At 36.1% G+C, this 21,515-nt stretch overlaps 1 protein-coding gene across 1 annotated transcript in view; it reads right to left on the reverse strand.

The window, feature by feature from the left end:
- Nucleotides 1–295: 295 nt before the first annotated feature.
- STIM2 (stromal interaction molecule 2) overlaps nucleotides 296–21,515 on the reverse strand; it is a 171,491-nt gene continuing 150,271 nt past the window's right edge. The window contains exons 8-12 of the mRNA XM_027103201.1: nucleotides 21,334–21,501; nucleotides 20,547–20,647; nucleotides 20,064–20,302; nucleotides 6,624–6,894; nucleotides 296–1,962 (exon numbers count right to left, since the gene is read on the reverse strand). Of these exons, the coding sequence (XP_026959002.1) occupies nucleotides 1,485–1,962; nucleotides 6,624–6,894; nucleotides 20,064–20,302; nucleotides 20,547–20,647; nucleotides 21,334–21,501 (1,257 nt within the window). The 3' untranslated portion in view covers nucleotides 296–1,484. The remainder of the gene's footprint in view (nucleotides 1,963–6,623; nucleotides 6,895–20,063; nucleotides 20,303–20,546; nucleotides 20,648–21,333; nucleotides 21,502–21,515) is intronic.

Raw genomic sequence — 21,515 nt, forward strand, 5'->3', positions numbered from 1 at the left:
GTTTATCAATCAGCATTTTCATCTAAACAGGACTGAGCTGGACATTATCTATTTCAGCCACAAAGCTGAAAAACCATTCTAGCTAATATGCATCAGTTGTTCACCTAAATGTCCATCCACATTGCATTAACCAGATCATTCTGACTGAATTGTTAAAAGAAGCAGTTTAAGCAGAAACTCCCCAGATGTTAATGTACTTTGTTACTCATGTGACAATCTTCACAGTAAAAGTTACCTTTATAATAAGCTATCAGTTTAACAAACTCCAAACTTTATAAATACAATACAATCTAAATGCACCATAAATTTATATTTGTTAATCTTGATATTAGAACATTTAAACATTTCAAACTACATAAAAATATGACAAACAATATAAAATAGAAAGAAATTTGTTGACAACTTACTTCCAAAACATCACTATTTCTTATATTGCAGTTAAGCAAGAAGACAGCTTACACAGCTCTCCAAAAAACATATAGTGTTCTTAGTGGAGTGTTATCAACAAAAATCAGCACAGTCCCACAAAATAATGTCTTCGATTTATTATCTTTTCCACAGTACAAGTTTTTCACAAACCATAAATCTTTGCAGTTATTGAGTCTGTAAACAAGTGCCTGAATCCCCACATCCCCCTAGTTTAGTATATGCTTGTGAATGTTTTAAGTCCTTCAATCAAGTTTTAACTCTTCCACTTTGTGTAAGGAATCAAGAGCCTCTCTCTTTAAATTATTTATATTTTATCATACAGCCTGCAATGCAGAAAATCACAGTGAAAGCCCTGGGAAAAACAAAACAACATGGTCTTTACAGCAGGACTTGAAACTTTATAATGTTAAATGCATTTAAAGAAGCTTCCCATAATAAAAGCGTGGGTTTTCATTTCCAGAAATCAAGTTAATTAGAAACCCTATGTTCTACTTAAAAACCCATTTTGATCTAAAAGTGAAAACAGTCCCCTATCCATAGTCATTTTATAAACTCTATACAGTTTCACTTGCAGAGATAATTTTCCAGTCTGAGAAACAGTAGTGCAATTAGTTTTACTCCTTTTAAGTTATTTTAGTCCAGGATGTAAATAGCTCTGTGGAAAGATAAGAAGATGCTCTGGTAAACAAGAAATTTTTGCAAGCCCATGCTGGCTTACTAGTCCATTAAAGCTTGTTAAGTCCATAGTGGCTCTCAACAAAATGTTGTATATATATCACTAATAACAAAGCAGAAATAAATAGGCAAAAATGACTGTAAACTGTCTCATCTCTTAATGATTTTTCAGTAATAACTGGCTTGACAAATTGATTATATAGTCATTTAAATAAGCAGACAGTAGACAGTTGCTCTTAAGGACATTCCACTATGGCATCCACTCTGGAAAGCCCCAGTGGAGTTACATTCCTAAAATTAAAACAAAAAAAGAGGAGTGAAGGATGGGAGATAAAAGTTTAAAGATGCCACTTGAATGGAATTCCACCAAGTCAGCCAGTTCACTTAGATTTCTTCTTAAAAAGGCTTTTAATTTTTGATGGCTTTTTGCTTTTCTCTCCATTATGGCAAAGGTCATGTGGGATGCTGCTTATCCTGGCAACACCTGGGGCTTCCTGAACTGGTTTGCTGTCGTTGCCAGCTGAGGAACATGATGTGTGGCGAGGTTTAGGTACCGGGATGCCACTGGAAAGCTGGTTCATGCTACAGGATTTCTCCAAGATGCCATTGTACACTTTGCTTGCAGGACTGAAGATCATGCTCTTAGTTTCTGTCAGACCTACACAATCAGGAGAACCCCGGGAGATATCTGCAGCTATGGGCGAATCTCCTCTGGATGAATCCTCTAGAGAGAGCTCATCTCTTGATATTTTTCGTGGAGACAATGTTTGGTATATCTCAAGGCTTGAAGGAGGAGACTGTTTCCTTCCAATGGAAGAATTTAAGGAGTCACATTCTGAAGCTGTGTCTGGTACTTCCCTGGATGAGATAGAGGCAAAGGTAAAATTTTAAATCAATATGTTTCTTAAGGGTACTGGCAGACATTCTAACTAATTCTAACCAAAACATCTTCCACCGTTTAAGCTATCAAAATATTAAAGGGAGAGATGTTAAAATTCTATACACATTTCAACAAAATTTAGAAAATTACTACTTTAAATAATATAACTTATCAAAATGTTTAATTTTTAACATAAACTATGATAATGATACCTTCCAATCTAGAAAATATTATAACTTAAAGTTACACCTTCTTCAATTGTCAGAGAAATGAAAATGTTTAAATTTTACAGGTTTTTATCATTTCAGCTACTTCTGTGTTTTGTTTCAACACTGAAAATTTTTCTTTCTAAATCACATAGTTGACATATAGTTGAAAAGATGAATTTTAGTCATCACCTTCTCCCTTTACTGTTTAGTCATTAAATTGATTACATATAGCTTCCTGAGGAAGGAAGAAAAGAATATACTAAGCTAAAATATAAGCTCTCCCAAGTTTAAAACAGAAGGGAAGAGAGGTGAGATACACTGGGGTGGGGAGTGGATGGCAGGTGACAGGTAATGATATTGAGCTATTTTTTTAAAGTAGACATTCAATAAATTATCACAAGTTTATTCCTTTGTGATTTTTCCCTCTTTTCCACAGTGGCAAGAGAAACAAAGACGACTGGAAAAAATAAAGTTTACAACCCCAAAGCCAACGTACAGTAAATGCTATCAGCTATTCCTTCAAAATATACCTCAAACCCACCCTTTTCTTCCTGTCCCACTGCTACCATCCTTCTTCCTGCCCTACCAGTTACCTCAATGATAGCAATAGCTTCCTAATTTGTCTCCCTGCTTCCGTTCTTGTTCTTCCCTCTGAGTTACTTCTCTGCACAGCCCTTAAAGTGGTTTTTAAAAACTCAATCAGAGCACAATAATCTCTTGCTCAAAACTTTCCAATGCTTCCTCACACACTTAGGCTAAACTCCAAAGTCCTTGCCAAAGGCCGCAAAGCCCTGCATGGTCAGGTCCATGGCTATCCCTCCAGCTGCACGGTGTACCATCTTCTGCCTGTTCCTTGTTCCTGCCACATGCCAATCTTGCGACTCCCTCGGGGCTGTTGCACTTGCTGTTCCCACCGCCTCATCTTTTTTCCCCTCCATCTCCACATGACTCAAATGCTCTCTCTCCAGAGATGCTTCTCCTAACTACCCTATCCAAAGCAGCATTCTCTTTCCTTTTACCTGTCTTTGTTTAGCATCCCAGAACTTATCACTACCTAAAATATTTTATATTAACTTATTTATAGTCAGTTTCCCCAGAAAAAAGGAGACAATGAGGGCAGGAAGTCTTATTAACTTTTGTATTCTCTGGAATAGTGACAAGCTCATAGTGGATATTTAGTAAGTATGGAAGGGAGGGAGGGAGGGAGGGAAGGAGGAAGGGAAAGAGGGAGGGAGTGAGGAAAGGAAGGAGGGAGGGAGGGAGGGAGGGAAAAGAAAGGAAGGGAAGGAGGAAGGAAAAAGAGAAGAAAAGATAAGAAGAGAAGAAAGAGGGGAAGGAAGGGAGGGAGGGAGGAAAATTCTGAAGAATAGGGATAACAATTTATTCATTTTTGAATGTACCATACCTGAGATGAATAGCGTTCACTCTATGAACAGAATGATTACAAAATGAAAAGTGGAGTCAAGGTAAAAAGTAACTGGCAAAAGAAATAAGGTGAGAGAAGGAAGAGAGCTGAAGACAGAAAGTCAGGAACACATATGATCATCATCTACCAGCTGGAACTAGGCCAGGACCTTGTCTCACCTGTCCTGGCAGCTCAAGTTATTAGCAAGTACACGGCACACAGCAAGGACTAAATTCATATTTATAGAGTAAATGAATTGAATGCTCTCTCACCTTGGATGACCTATGATTACTATCATTATTCATGTTATGATATGCATGTTTATTGATTTTGACATGTATTTTGTTAATACCATACTTCAGTTATATATTAGACTGCTAAACGTATTTAGTCTTTTCTATGAACTTTACTCACACACGTATGTGAAGACTGTCTTTATTACACTACAAGCTTTCAGAAGGTATAAAATCTCCTGGGCAAATAAAGACTTAAATAATGCTTTCATTTTATACAGTTACATGTACTGCATAATTTTTCAAATGCTCTTACAATTGATAATGGATAGTGCTAACAGAGGGCAAGGGGCAGTTCAGATAGGAAGAAATGACTCAGAAATCAATCACTGGTAAGGAGTTTTCTGCAAGGCTTCTTTTTGGAGTAGATGTCCATTAATCAAACAGCATATATCACTGTTCCCTGGAGCTGTTCACTGTTCCTTCAGCTTCCAGAGCCAGAAGCTGATCTAGTCAAAATTTTATGAATTTACTTTCTATTCTGTTATGTGGTTTGGCTGCTTTGTGTGTGAAATTCTAAACTAGGTTAAAAATATTTTAAAAACTAGCTTCTAAAATCTAAATAATGTGTGAAAAGAATACTGACCTAATTTAGGAGACCTAGATTCCTGTCCTGGTCCTGCCATTAATTAGCTGTACAATCTTGGGCAAATCAATTAATTTAACCAGATCTCAATTTTCTTGTCTAGGTAAGAGTATTTGATCAATCTCTAATACTACTTTTAGTTCTAATATCCTAATTCCAAAACAAATAATAATCTGAAGTGTTGCTTCTTCTGCATAACTAGTCAGACTTGGAAAACAGGTCTAGTACACCTTAAAATCTCCCATCTTTCCCAGAGCATATATTCTTCAGAACATTGAATTTAATTGTATGTACCATTTATGTCATTTTTCTACTTTTACTTTTTTCCCACAGTGACGTGTAGTTGAATTTATGTAAGTTTAATGCACGTATAACAAGACTTAACTCAAGGTAAGGTTTAAATGAGCGTATACGTGCAATAATGCATAGAACATAAAAGATTGGTAAATAGTAAATGTTTGTATTATTATTATTTTGTAAGGATTCTGGTGGTTCAACACTTAAAAGACTAAAATGGAGAGGAGGAAGTTGTCTGAATCCAAATTCTTCTCAAATTTATGAGCTAGCTGTGAATTTCTGACAGTGCTCTTTGAAATGAGGGCTGAACATTTCCATCAGTGCAAAAAATTCTACTGGACAGCAGAGCTCTAGAGTTTTCCTACTAATTTCCATAAGCCACACAAAATCAGTTTTGTCAGTAAAGCCATCTTACTGGTGACTACAGTTATACTGCAAAGGTTAGACAAAAAAGCTGGTCATAAAGTGCTAACCAAGCAAAGGTGCCTCAGATTCTCCAGTTGCAATGACAACACAAAACTTGTACTATCTCCTTAGGAATATGCTATAATAATCACTTTCTAATCATAAAATTTACTTTCACTAGCAGACGAAACAATTATGTGTGAAGAATCACATGACAGAGAGCCACCAGGGCTTATGGCGAGTGTCCAGCCCATTCCTTCTGGTTTTGTTTTTCTAACAAGAACAGTAAAGACTCCATGGCCACATGGCTACTAAGTGGCAAACTCAGAAACCAATACCAGTTTTTCTGTCACTTAATACCGTACTGCTCCAAAAGAGGAATACGATTTAGAGAGATCCCCAACAGCAACCGGTCTCATTGGACTAGAATACACTGCTGCTATATCTACTTTATAGAAAAAAAAAAAAAAAGTGTTATGAATATAATTTCCTCCTTTAAGTTCCTGACATTTTCTTAAATCTTTTGCATCTGATACTGCTTGCTCGCTAGCAAGTACTAGCACATAACAGAACAAATCATTAATTGGCAACAAATATTTTTAAAACCTCAGTCAGTCATATTTAATGTTTCCTTGTGCTCAAGTATATTTAAGCTCATGCCTTTATATTTTACATATGAAACTGTTCGTTAGACAAGTTTATATTCTGAGACTTGAGTCAATTGTGTGCAATAGCCTCTAAGCAGTTATATCTCAAAATATCCTATGTGTGTGGTGGTCAGAATTCTAAGATGGTCCCCCAATTCCCAGCTCTGGTGTGCACACATCTTCTCCCAGTTAGTTATTTAATCAAACACTAACATAGGTGCTGCTATGAAGGGATTCTGCAGATGTAATTAAGGCCCAAACTAGTAGATCTTAATATATAGAGAGATTATTATCCAGGTAAGCCTTTTAAATTTGGGTATAGAGATCAGAGATAAAGGAAAGCAGAGATTCAAAGCAAAGGAGGGATTTGAAAGAAGGGAAATTCTCTGTTGCTGGCTTTGAAGATAGAGGCCACACATGGCAAGGAAGAGCAGGCAGCCTCTAGAATCTGAGAGCAGCCCCCAGCTGAGAGCAAGCACAGAAACCAGGACCATGGCACTGTAACCATGAGGAATTGAATTCTGCCACAACCAAGTGAGCTTTGATGAGGCCCCCTAGCCCCAGATAAGAATAAACCCCAGCCAACACTTCGATTTTAGATTTGTGAGACCCTGAGCAGAAAACCTAGCCACACCAAGCTTGGACTTTGGCATACAGAACTGAGAGCTAATAAATGGGTGTTGTTAGAAGCCACTAAAGTTTGTTGTAACCTGTTACGCAGCAGTAGAAAATTAACACAACATACCACTCCTACCCACCCAGCCCAACACATACTGTATTTCATTCATTGCCAATACCATTGCTTTTCAGCAGAGAAGTAAATGGCCTCCTCCTCCTCTTCATTTCGATAAAGAGCAGGGCAACTTGACACTGAGAGGATATCTGGATCAGGGGAAGGCAAGGAGTGCTGTGTGTGCTGGGGGTGGTGGGGATGCCGGGGGTGTGCCGGGTGAGCATGTGCAGGAAGCTGAGCTCGCTGAGACTGCGGCGAGGACGGAACGATGCTGCGGCGGGAGCGACACAAGCTGCTGCTTCTGGCCAGTGATCCGGCAGGTTTAGCCATGGTCCCTGAAAGCCAAGCGGAAATAAATGAAAACATTCATAAAATCCAATGCTCCTTTCATGCACACTACAGAGACACACCAAAGAGAACTGATGTGATTAATCTACCTTTGTCACCATTGAATCTACCTTTGTTGAAGTAACTGTACAATTATTACCATCCTCTATCACCTGTAAAGCTGCTTCTCAGGAAAGTTAAGAAGTAAAAAAAAAATGTAACAAAAATAAAAACAGGTCTAAAAAATAAACAGAAGTGAACATATAAACACATGTGGTTTTAAATACAAAATCTGACATTACTAACCATAAAGGCTTAAACATTTACCCAAGATAACAAATTCTTATATTTAAAAATCAATAAAGCATATTTAAAAGGAATCTGTACTTTATTGCAAATATTTTAATGAATTTTAACATTGAAAGACGAGAAAACTATTCAGTAAAACAGGTTGGATTTTTCAACAAATATCTCTTGAGATAGCACAACTTGTTTGAACTTTGAGAAATTTTAAATCAAGGATCATTTAAATACTGTATATATAGTCTCACTATTTTTTAGGCAAAGGTCAGATAAAAACTTGTTTTTTGAACACTGACTATTGTGGAACTAACCAGAAGTCTTAGATTACCTTGTTTCTGCTCCCAGTCTCAGTCTAGACCCACGCAGACAGTAGACAAACTTCCCCTATGTGCTTAAATCTTCATTGAATGGGCACTTCATTTCTTTGCCTTAATGGAAACATAGCTCTCCTAAGAATACTGATCTCAAGCTGAAGCCGTTCATTCTTCATACCTCACATGCTGCAGCATCAGAACAACAGATTGATGGCCTTCTCACTCCCCAATATTGTTGTAAACCCTCACTCCCTTTATAAAAACATGTTCCTTTGACACTCACACTATTAAGCCACGTGAATCTCTCATCTCCACTTCACTAGTCACTTCCTGCTTAGTCTCTCTCTTACCAGTCCATCCAACCTCTCACCAGCTTGAGCCATCTCATCTGTAAGATGAACACCTTAACCAATCATGTTTTTCATCTCTTCTCACAAGACATTCACCTCTACTCTACTCCACCACCCACTCTCATGCCTTGGTCTTGTCATCATTCAGAATTACTTCATTTTTGAAATAATAAGCTTAAGACATCAGATAATTTAGATTCTAACATTCCTACCTTTCTAGTTCACACATTCTGTTCCTTCCACTATCTGTCCCATTCTCTACCCTAAACTCAAGGACCTTATCTACTGTTTATCCCTTTTGCTGCCTTTATTTTCATCTTCTCCTCTTCTATTTCCCATTGGCACTTAAAAATAAAAGTTAAAAAAACAGGGGGCTTCCCTGGTGGCGCAGTGGTTAAGAATCCGCCTGCCAATGCAGGGGACATGGGTTTGAGCCCTGGTCCGGGAAGATCCCACATGCTGCGGAGCAACTAAGCCTGAGCGCCACAACTACTGAGGCTGCATGCCGCAACTACTGAAGCCCGTACACCTAGAGCCTGTGCTCTGCAACAAGAGAAGCCACCGCAATGAGAAGCCCACGCACCGCAAGGAAGAGTAGCCCCCGCTCGCCGCAACTAGAGAAAGTCCGCGTGCAGCAACGAAGACCCAACACAGCCAAAAATAAAAATAAAATAAATTTATTTTTTTAAAAAAGTTGAAAAAACAAACCTGAGAAACAAACAGATAAACAACAACAGCACCAAGAAAACCTCCTCTACCCTCAGACTGTTTTCAGCTGACATCTCTCTTCCCTTTTATGTAAATGATCTATGTTGCTTTCTACACTACTTTATCTTCACTCATTCATCAAAGAAATGGTAAAGTGCTTCCATACAATTTCCCTGCAACTATCATTAACAAAGTTATGATAAACTTCCTCATTGCTAAATTCAGTGAGTATCTCCATCCTTCCTTGACATTGGACCAGCACGTGACATTATTAGTTTATCCTTTCCTTGACCTCTCCAACCACTGTCCCTTAATTGTTTGTCTCCGAAGTTCTGTTCTAGGCCTTGTTATTCTTGTTCCACTTATTCTTCTCAAGAAATTTCATCCACTCCCATTACTACAATTACCCTTTGCAGTCTATAGAAGTCCAAATCTGTTACTCTAGCTTTTAATCTTTTTCCTAAACTTTAGGACTTTACAATCAACTGCCTACTGGACATTTGGGTGTTCCACAGATACCCACACTGAATTCAACATTTTCCTCCCAAACCCACTCCTTCTTCTATGTTCCTTACACCTTGGTGTAAAAAAAAAAAAAAAAACACCACCACTCACTTAGTTATCTGAATTGGAAACGCAGACGTTCTTGACTCTTCCTCCTCCATCATAAACCACATCTAGTTAATCATAAAGTGTTTCCAGTTCTACCTCCTGGGTATCTCTCACATCTCTCCACTTCCCCCTCAACAAATCACTGCTGTATTATGCTGGACTACTGCACCAGAATAATAACTGATCTTTCTCCTCCAACTTATTCTCCATACTGCAACCTGCATGATCATTTTAAAATGGAAAAGGAATATGACATTTTATTGGTTAAAACCCTTAAGTTGCTCCCATTGCTTCTAGGATTAGGATAAAGTCAAACTCCTTAACATGGCTTAGAATGCCCTATTTATCTAGCCTCTATTTTGGAACTAGTGTCCCTCTTCTCTGTTATAGGAATACTAGGAACAATATACCTCACTCAGCTCCCAGAAGTATCAGAGTATCTCCATACCTTCTTTCCTCATCTCATCTCTCCCTTGACCTCCCATTTCACTTAAAGAGCAGTTCCTCCAGGAAGTTTCCCAACCCCTCCAAATTTAAGGTCAGTGTTTGCCCTCTTGTGCTCCCATGGCAACACCAAAGTGTATTTCCCCATGACATAACTTAGTGCATTGCTCTTGCCTGTCCTCCATTAGACTGCATGTTTCATGAAGGAAATAACTGTGTACCATGTTCAACACTGAATCACAACTAGCACAATGCCAGACAAAAAGTAGATGTACAGGGACTTCCCTGGTGGCGCAGTGGTTAAGAATCCACCTGCTAATGCAGGGGATACAAGTTCGAGCCCTGGCCCAGGAAGATCCCACAAGCTGCAGAACAACTAAGCCCGTGCGCCACAACTACTGAGCCTGCGCTCTAGAGCCCGCAAGCCACAACTACTGAAGCCTGCGCACCTAGAGCCCGTGCTCCGCAATAAGAGAAGCCACTGCAATGAGAATCCTATGCACCGCAACGAAGAGTAGCCCCCGCTCACCACAACTAGAGAAATCCCACACGCAGCAACTAAGACCCAACGCAGCCAAAAATAAAATACGTAAATTTATTTTTTAAAAAAAGTAGATGTACAGTAAGTATTTACTGAGTGAATTAACAAACAATTCAAACAGAAACAGCCACTGAAATAACTTGACTGGAAAAAAAAAAAAAGAAAATGGGTAAAATTAAAGGGAATATTTTCAGAATATTTGACTACCTCCATAAATACCATACAAGGCTTTTTCCAAACACAAATTATATAATATGAAACTATTTATAATTTAGTAGACAAACATTAGAATTTTCCCTTACTTATTTATAATGATTCATAGATTACAGAACTGGAGGAAACCCTGGAAATCTTTAGTCCGATGCTCTCACTTTGTCAAAGAAGAAACAATATCCTACAAATACTAAAAGAATGTGTCCAGACTGACACAGATGATTAAGTTCTACAACTCTTAGCATATAATACAGCCATTCTCATCAGTCACTGGTTACTTGGTATACACAGTAAAACACAGCCACATTCAGCCATGACTAGGTGTGATGCGAAGGGCTGAGAAGAATCAGGATTCCCTGCTTGGAAAAATTTTTTTTGTATTACTCACAAAGATGGAAAGATACCGCATGAAGAAGGTTTAAATACAAAGCAAATAGTTTATATGAGGAAAATTCTAAGTAATCCAATGAAGAATATAACATAAAGATGAGGCTCATAAATGGGTCACATCTAGAAAATGTTTACAACTCTACAATCCTTTCAAAAAATTTTCTTCTTACATATTGCCAACACCATAAAACTCACGTAGGATTAAAAAGCAGTTCACTTTGACCTTGTAACAAGCTCTCCTATACAAAAGGTGAACATGTTTAATAGTACCTCCAGGCTATTATTAATTCTCAATGAAAGCCAACAGCCATCCCTACCTGTGATTTATAAGAGTAGCTAAATGAAACACTGAAGTTCACTGTACAGAAATTTATCTGAGGTGATTTTTCATTCCAATATCAATAATTATATACAGAAGCATAACAATTTAATAAGACACTATTTTGCAAACTGTATTTTCTTATGGCAAAGAAGATAAAATTTGGTTTTGAATAAGGGGGTCCCCCCCCACCACCAACAACCAAAAATAATAAGTAATATAGGGACTTCTGGTTCTAGCAATATGGCAGTCAAAGATAACCTGACCACCATTTCCAACCCCCAACCACACACTTTAAATAGCCTCAAGTACTTCAATATGCTGAATAAAATATAACAACAGTTTTAAATGCATAGCTGAGTTTGCAGGGAAGAAGAGAAAATTCTTGGATGCCAAAACACAAAGACTAAAAGTCAGAGCTAGTAGGCCTGTGAGTGATGTTGGAACTGCTGTGGGAGGTTCTCGGTCTCAGTAATTTAAGGGTTTGCGCTTTAATTTGGGGATATAAATGACATCTTAAGCCCACAGAAGGTGAGGAATAGGAATTGTGAGTGTTCTGGATAAAAGCCTGGGCCTAGATGGCTGCATTCCTCAGTGGGTGGGTGTACTGAAAAGAAATCTGACCAATGAACAAGGGAACTTCCTTCAATGAATGTTCTCTGGATACTGGAATTTAAAAAGGTTCTTATGAAAAACTCAATATGCTGGGTGTTCAATACCCAAACTCAATACAAACTAACTCATATTACCCTGGAGTTCAAGTTTATACTACCAGAAGGGTCTGTGAAACCCAAAACCGAAAGGTTAACAAAAAAAAAAAAGATGGTCCTGAGTAGGTGAAGCCCTTGAAACTACTGCCAGAAGCAAGAGAAATCATATTGAGGAGCACTCCTACTCCTCACAAAGTGTTTCCCTGGAGGGAAGAAAAAAAAGAAGTTCCTTTAAGATAGTTCAGTAAAACACTATAAAACAGGAGAAGGCAATCTGCTCTGCAAACTCAAGAAACAGCTGCAATAATCAATCAAGAACATCAAATAATACAATTATCAAATAAAACTAAAATATAAGATGTTTAAGGGCATTAAATTATAAAATAAAAATGAAAAAAGGACAAGGCATTAAAAAACAAGTAGATTTTATGAAGAATCAAGGAGAACTAATAGAAATGAAAACAGTCACTGAAATTAAAAATTCAAAGAATGGGTTAAACAAAATTGGAGCTGAAGAAAGAGTAAGTAATCTCAAAGATGGATCTAAGGAAATTTTTCTGAATGCAGCACAATTAGATAAAAAGAAAGGTTAAGAGATGTGGAAGATAAAATAAGATCACACATATAATTATAGGCTAATATTAGTCTTATATTTCTATACAACTAATATTCCAGTAGGAGTGAAGAGAGAAAAGAAAAACAATATTAAAAGAGAAAACAACTAATAATTTTTCTGTAATTGAAAAAAGATAATCATCTTCAGATTCAAAAGCACACCAAGTATCAGGGAAAAAATTGTACACCTAATTATATTATAATAAAAATGTGTAACAAAAGAAAATGATAACATTTTCTAAGTGATGAGAGAAATGAGAAATTACCTAAAAGGAAACTGGAACAATCTGCCTTACTAAAACTTCTCAACAGTAACAATAAGAGGCCTGAAAATAACAACAAATGTTTTCAAAATACTATGGGAAAAGTAATTGTTCATCTAGAATCTGATATCCAGTTAAACTATTATTCTCAAGTGAGAGTGAAAATAAAGACGTTTTCAGGCAAAGACAGAGAATTTACTACTCCCAGTTGCTAACTGAAAGAATTTTTACCAAAGAACATATTTTCAAGGAAGCAAAAAAAAAGGAAAGAGTAAAAAACAAAATACAATGATGAAGAGAGAAACACATAAGTCTTTCTGAACAACGACTGAATAAAACAATAAAAAATGACTTTTGCAGGGTATTCAAAACAAAATACTAGACAACATTAATATATAAGATGCGGAGGGTAGTGTCTAAAATTAAAGCATCTGAAGATCCTTTAGGAGAATGACAGAGAAGCTGAAAAGAGGTATAGAAAAGAGAAACCACAAAATAATATGCCAGAGAGAAATCCAAACGGATCAGCAAGCAGATTAAATGTAATTGGATTAAATTGGACTTCGCTGGCAACAGAGATCCTCAAATAGAAAGCAAAATAGTAAGTTATTACTATTTCTTATACAGACATATCTAGAGCCTGATGATGGAAAACATTTTAAGTAAAGAAAAAGTTACGCTGGCAAATATTAATCAAAAGAAAGCTCCTGGGCTTCCCTGGTGGCTCAGTGGTTGAGAGTCCGCCTGCCGATGCAGGGGACACGGGTTCGTGCCCCGGTCTGGGAAGATCCCACATGCCACGGAGCGGCTGGGCCCGTGAGCCATAGCCACTGAGCCTGCGCATCCGGAGCCTGTGCTCCGCAATGCGAGAGGCCACAACAGTGAGAGGCCCGCATACCGCAAAAAAAAAAAAAAAAAAGAAAGCTCCTATAGCTATTTTAATATCAGATAATACAAACTTAAAGGCAGAAAGTACAGCTAGCTGTAAAGCAGTCTCCGCATAGTCACAGAAGAATAGTTAATCTTTTAAAAAGATACATCTGGACTTATATTCACCGAATAACTTGGTTTAAACTATATAAAATAGAAATGAGCAGAATTACAAGAAGAAATTCAGAGAGATCTGAACAAACTTCTTTCTGCAACTGACAGAAAAGTAGACCAAAATGTAGGTATATAGAGATTTTTCATAACTAATACATGATTTAACCAACAATATAGTATCCTATAACTAACAATTAAGAAAATGTACTTTTCAGATATGTGTGGAAATTTTTAAATATTCGATCAAATAAATACTAGGTCATGAAGCAAGTCTCAGAAGATACCGAAGAATAAATGTTATATAGATGCTATTCTCTAAGCATAATACAACTAGAAATTGATAAGTAAAGATATTCTTTAAAAACTAATGACCAAATAAACAACAAAACAAACATACTACATTTGGAAACTTAAACATATACTTCCAGATAATTCATATTTCAAGGAAGAGACATATTAAAAGTTGGAAACATTTTAAAACTAGATGATAATCAAACTATATGTATCCAAACTTCAGGTAGATTCAGTTAAAGTCGTTCTTAGAGGGAAATTCGCAGCCATAAAAATCATACATTAAGGAAACAGGAGGACTGAAAATTCATGAGCTAGCTGTCTAAATATTAAAAACAAACAAATGAAGCAAATTCCAATACAGGAAATAAAAGATAAGAGCAGACCTAAATGGAGAATATCAACAAAACCAACAGTTAGCTCTCTGAAGAATGACGCAGTGAAATAAAATAGACAAATCATGCCAGATTAATCAAGGAGGAGAAATGAAAAGAAAATTTAAAGATGTGAGATTTTTAAAATCATATAAAATACTATGGACAACTTTAAGCCACAAATTTTGTAACTCAGATAAAACAAACAATATTTTAGAAATATATAATTTAACAAATCTAGACTTATGACCATTATAAGAAACTGAATCAATAATTTAAAAATCTGTCTCCTTCCCTTCTGCCAACATACACACACACCAAACTCAAACTGCCTATAGGCAATTTCTTCAAAATCTTCATAGAATCATCTGTATCTTATATTTCAGAATACAGAATAAAATTCAAAACATTTAGTGAGGATTATTATGGGCCAGGGTATGTTCTAATTGTTTTACAAATATTATTTAGTTTAAATTACAAAATAATCTCATAGGGTAGGTTACATTTTACAGACAAGGAAGCTTAGAGTCAGAGAGAGTACCTCCCACAAAGTTACACAAATAAAAAATAATGTCTTGGGCTTCTCTGGTGGCGCAGTGGTTGAGAGTCTGCCTGCCGATGCAGGGGACACGAGTTCGTGCCCTGGTCCAGGAAGATCCCACATGCCGCGGAGTGGCTGGGCCCGTGAGCCATGGCCACTGAGCCTGTGCCTGTGCTCCGCAACGGGAGAGGCCACAACAGTGAGAGGCCTGCGTACCGCAAAAAAATAAAATAAAATAATAATAATGTTTTGCGGGACATTCAAAACAAAACAAAATACTAGACAACATTACATACATGTAAGTTAAATGGAGGAGTAAGGATTCAAACTCTAGCAATCTTGTTCTAGAGACCAAATTCTTAACTACTACTATAAGAGTAAAAAAAAAAATGAAATGAAAGAAAAAGGGGGTATTCTTTGCCTTCTTTTATGATGCTAATATAACCTTGATACCAAAATCAGAGTGTCGAGAAGGAAAATTATTGACTAATCTATGATTAAAAACGTAAAAACCCTAAATAATATAGCAAACCAAATCTAATTATTATCAAAACAGAACATTGTAACTAAAAGTTTCACTGACATTTAAAGGAATTTATTTAAACAGATTAAAATTCAACGGAATAAAGAAAAATAAAACAAGCAATTACCTCAAATTATGCAGAAAAATACTTTGGTAAAATTCAACATCCATTGATTTAAAAGAAAAATCATTCTTAGCAAAATAGAAATAGAGATTAATTTCCTTAATTTAAAAATAATCCATCAGGGACTTCCCTGGCGGCCCAGCGGTTAAGACTCCGTGCTCCCAATGCAGCGGGGCGTGGGTTCAATGCCTGGTCAGAGAACTAAGATCCTACGTGTCTCGTGGCTCGGCCAAAAAAAAAATGTAACCCATTGAACACAGAGCAAAAAACAAAACAAATAAACAAAAAAACACACTTCATGATGAAATAAGCATTCTCTTTAAAGTTAGAAATGGAGATCACTATTTGTCTGCAATCACTTTCGCACTTTTATTCAACATTTTACTGGAGGTCTTAGACTGCCTTGGGAAAAAAGCACAAGGAATGGAAAGGGGGGGGAAGTCATTATTATTGTCCACAAAACAAAATCCAAAACACTCTTAGAGAAAAATTCAATGTTTCTACATACAAAATCAGCATACCAAAATCAACAGCTTTTCCCTACATATCAGCAACAAGCAATTTGAAGTATAACTTTTTAAAGAAAGGTAACACATGTAACTATTAAAAAAAACAAGCTAAAAATTAATCTTTAAATTCAAAGAAATTCCAATAAAAGCCCCATGGAAGTTTTCATGGCGTTTCGTAAGCTGATCCTAAAATTCATAAGAATAACTTGCTAAGAGTAGCAATTCTGAATTTAATAGAGGAAGATTAAACCCATCAAACATTAATACTTACTATAAAGCTACATATAGCAACTAAAGCAAAATGGGATCAATGGAACAAAAATAAAGAGCCTGGAAGCATTTATGTATCTATGGAGAGAAGTTGTATTACAAACCAGCAAGGATAGAGCAGGAATGAGACTAGGACAACTGTTTATCCATACATCGAGATATCTTTAGATTCCGCTCACAATAGGAACAAAAATAACTTCCAGGTAGATGAAAAGACTAAAGGATTAAAGTGAAAGTTAAAAACTTTTAGTAGAGCAAACAACAATCTATCGCCTTATGAAAAAGACATAAAAACACAAACCAGATTTGTAAATTTGTCATCAAAAATGTTTTTTGAAAAAAAACCATTTGATTAAAAAAAGAAAATAAGTAACAAAGCACAGTAAAAAAGAAAAGCCAAGACCTAGGAAAAGACATCTGCAACCCTCAAATAACCAGAAAATAATAATAAAAATTCTTCCAGATAAGTATGGAATCTCGGAGGGAGATTCCACAGCAGGAACAAGCAACTCAGAGAGGAAAAAATCTGAATGACAAACACCAATAAATATGAAATGGTAGTAGTAGTCTTTTTAGTCTTTAAAGACAACCTCAGTAGTCTTTAAAGAAATTACAATTTTAATAACAATAAGGTATCATATCACACACATTCAAGTTACAAAACAAACCAGATCATTCCTAGTATGGTGAGGATACAGGCAGACAGGCATTCTTATAAACAGTGGGTATGTAAACAGATAGAACCACTTTGAAAGCAACTTGGCAACGACTAATAAGAGGTGCCTTCCCAATGACTTAGCAATCCATTTCTAGGTGTCCACCCAGAGAAACTCTCAAAGTTAGAAATAAGGAGATAGAGATAAGGATGCTCATTTTTGCAAGGGCAAAAAAGTAGAAAGAACCTATCTCAGTAGAAAAATGGATAAACTGTGGTTTATTATTACAAAAGATAAATAGATATACTGTGGTTGACTCATATTAAACAGTTTTAGTGAATTTATCTGTATATAAACATGGAAATTTTCTAAAACATACTTTTGACCAAAAAGAGCTGCAAAATGATACCCACAGTTTGATACCATTTATGTACATTTTTAAACAAACAACAATTGTATCTATTGTTTATAGATATAGCTGCATGTAATACAAGTAAAACAGGCTTTAGAAGATATACAACTTCAGTAGGAAGGGGAGGAGATGTGTTTTCTTTTTCAGAGAAAAAGAAAGACGAATAAAGCAAAATGTTAAAATCTGTTTATCTTTGTAGTAAATGAGCAATTTATTTTCAGTATTTTTAAGCATATCTGAAGAGCTTTATGATAAGAAATTTTAAATAAATTGCTACCACAATCCCACTATGAATATTTAGTAGATACTATAAAGGTACTGGGGAAACCCATACAGAGCTAACCTTTGGTAATATTTTCTCTTTTTTATTTACACATAATTAAACATAGACAATATTATTCTGTATATGGTTTTATAATCTTTTACTTCGCTTTTAACATACCACAGGCAGGCTTCCTTGTCATTCCTTCACTCTTAGACAATTTACACATATCCATGGTGCAGATTTAAAACTGCTTAAAAGAGTATATAATGAAGAGCCTTCATCCTACCCTAGACCCTAGTACTACTGCCAAGAGTTTATTTGTCAGGTCCAGAAATTACGCTTTTATAACTAAACACAGTGGAGTATTACTTTTGTGCCACTGGGTGGAGACAGAGCTCTCAAAGTGTAATCTTTGGCATAAATTATTTTTCAGAGATAATAAACTTCAGCATTTCTAAAGCATCATACTGAATTTTAAAAAGTTCAAATTTCTCTGTGTATCACAATCACTAAAAAATTATTCACATTTAGTTATAAGTGTTTTAATGCACATGTGGATATCTTGCCCCATCAAAAAGTACTTTAAAAAAAAAAGTAAAGAAAAAACTAGTTAATTTTAGGGAATACATATATGCACACTTCTGATATCGAATAATTATGGTTTCTAAGGAGGAACTGCAACTTTAAAAAGCTATCATTTTCAAACAAAATCATACACTTATGAATCAGTGCTGCATATATGGTAAGCTTAAGGGCACATGATTCAAATAAACTCAAGTTGACAGTATCCAAACAGCAGAGCTAGCCCATATCTAGATAAAACTTTTCAACCATCACTATCTTGCAGCATGGGGCAAGTGAAATGATTGAGGTCACATACTTCCCAGTATTCACTGCATTTACAATCTGTCCTCTCCCCCTTCCTCTTGTAAGAGTTTAGTGTCTCCCCAGTCTGCTTGCATTATCTGTCTGCCGTTAAACCAGATAATTAAAATCACAGAAATGAACACAAGCACACAGTCACTGATTAATTATTTGCAAACTTAGGGCTTTATTTCATAAAACTGTTTTAACATTAGAACCCTTTCTAAATCATAACTTTAGGAAAGTTGTAACAATTGGACAGAAAATTTCAAACTGCAAAATGTTCATATATGATGATTTGTGTCTCAAAGACTCAAATTTCTGTGTGAGTTTTCAACTGATTAACGATTAAATTTTGCTCTCTATTCTTTGGAATCTTGTTCTAGCTATACTGTTTCAAAAAGGTTACAAAGATTGGGAAAATGAATCAGGCAAGCAGTAATAAGGATAAACAGTTTTTCAAATGATTTCTAATACAAGAAATACACCACTTTAAATTTACACTCTCTATAACTTTGCAAAAATTCCAAATATTTATTAATAAATTCTACAATTTATTAATAAAATCTAAAATAGTAAAATTTCACCTTCCTACCAAAATGTATTCTTTACACTGTAAACATCTTCAAAGAATACAGCATAACAAAGCAATTATAATGAAAACTGTACATGTTAAAACCAACTTGGGGGCTTCCCTGGTGGCGCAGTGGTTGAGAGTCCGCCTGCCGATGCAGGGGACGCGGGTTCGTGCCCCGGTCCAGGAAGATCCCACATGCCGCGGAGCGGCTGGGCCCGTGAGCCATGGCCGCTGAGCCTGCGGGTCCGGAGCCTGTGCTCCAGGAGCACAGTGGGAGAGGCTACAACGGTGAGAGGCCCGGGTACCGCAAAAAAAAACCAACAACAACAACAACAAAAAAAAGCACCTTTGGGAGAAGCTCCACTTTTTAGCAACAAAAAAATGTATGTTTTCTAAATATAAACGCAATTTAATTTTGTGTAAAGGTGAGTGGATTTAATGCTTCATGAGTTAAATATTAATTAATACTCTTTCAATAAAAGGATAGAATTGGAAAAGCAAAACAAAATACTATGAAACATGCCTACTGGGAAGGCAACTCAATTTAAAATAAATCGACTGGCTCAAAGTCACACAGTTGGTTAGTTAGTGGCAGAGCTAGGATTCCAACTCAGGTTTCCAAGGTCTTCCTCTAATTTTTAATTTCTACTGTAGATTAAGCTGTCATATGAAAGAATGTTTTCCCTCAAAGCTCAGCACTTCATTCATACAGTGACTTAGCATGTATGTGTTATTATATATGTGTACATATATATATGTGTGTAACACACATAGCTCATATAGTATGTCAAACAGTAAACACAATGATCAAGAAAAAGAAAAAAGAGAAAATGAAGAATTAACACAAATTTTATCATAGATTTCAAAGCAAATGATTCATAAAAGGCATGGCAGAAAGTTACCTTTAAAACTGTACCAACTCTCTTTTTTGAACTCACCACTTACCAGGAAACTGTGACACTATTGGGGGTGTATCTTCATCTAAATCATCAACTCCTCCAGCAATGGGATAGGGTGGAATGGAGACTCTGGGCATCACCACCCAGCTGTGATCAGAATAAAGGGAAGAGGTGAGGCTGGGGAGTCCCGAGTTATGGGCTATCTGAAAGCCACAGATCTTCTCTATCTGTTGCCAGCGAAAAAGTCGTTCTCGTAAACAAGTTGTCAACTCAGAGAGAGCTTTCCTGGAAAAGCCAATATAGGAATTACTTGTTGCATCAAAGAGTCTTTAATACAGCACTGAAAAAAGTCAACTACATGAACAGACCAAGGCAATTAACCAATTTCAAGAAGAAATTACCCCTTTTCAGAATTAGTATAAATGATATAATAGTACATAATTAAATGACAAGTTAAAACATAAACTGCCTATAAATTACACATTTCAACACAATAAAAACAGACAGATAGTGACAGTAACATTCTTACTTTGCTTCCAGAATTTTGTGGTCTACCTCATCTAGGGAGGAGCTATGTGCAACATGCAGAGTCCCAAAGACTGTGCTTCTCTTCTTTTTAATTTTCTCTGCCTAGAAACCCAAAGAGAGAAAAATAAGGCTAGGTTTGGGATAAAATACACATATACTAATAAGGTTTATTTTATTTTGAATATATTAATAATTATAAAATCAATGGGGAGTTATTAGCCAAGATATAGCCCTATCTTCCAAAAAAGAAAACAAATGAGGGAGAAAGCATGCTTTCCTAAGCCAAACTTTGTTCTGGAGAATTTTTTCCCTTATTTCTATGGATCAGAAAGACCTGAATCTTCTATTTAAAACTAGGAGAATAACATAAACTATATATCCTACTGCAATGGAGGTGTTAGTGAGTGCACCGAGTTTTTTGTTGTTGTTGTTTCACTAGAAATCAGATTAAGACTCAGTAATTTCACACAATTATTAAGAGTCAGACATTAATTTCTAGTAACTACTAACCTGAATCAGATATGAAGCAGCAAACCAGAGGAGAAAAGCTCCGTATAAAACATTTATGATAATGATAGTAGGGATGATTTTTAAATGATACTAAGGTCATTCTGAAAGGTATGTACTTCTCTTAAATAAAGTAATTTCACTTTTATGAGAGTCAATCTATGCAATAAGTTCCAATTCATAAAAATAATCTGCAATACTAAAAATTTTATTCAGATCTTTGTATACCAACTGGTTAATCCCTTTAGAAGGGTAGTACGTTTTGCAATATAATAGAGTACCTCATCCTTAGCAATAGCTAACTGCATTTCAGCATTCTGTCTTTTAATATTGTAGTACTGTACTTCTACTTCATGCGTCAGCTGAAGCCATTTTTGAAGTGCATCTGGAACAGACCAGCTGCTTCTGAGTTCAAATTCTTTTTCAGCCTTTTTTAGAGCCATTCGAACCTGGGAGGGAGGTA

The sequence above is a fragment of the Aethalodelphis obliquidens genome, unplaced genomic scaffold (assembly GCF_003676395.1).
Source record: "Aethalodelphis obliquidens isolate GAN/ISIS:26980383/991018 unplaced genomic scaffold, ASM367639v1 scaffold6, whole genome shotgun sequence".
In the NCBI taxonomy this organism is placed as follows: domain Eukaryota; kingdom Metazoa; phylum Chordata; class Mammalia; order Artiodactyla; family Delphinidae; genus Aethalodelphis; species Aethalodelphis obliquidens.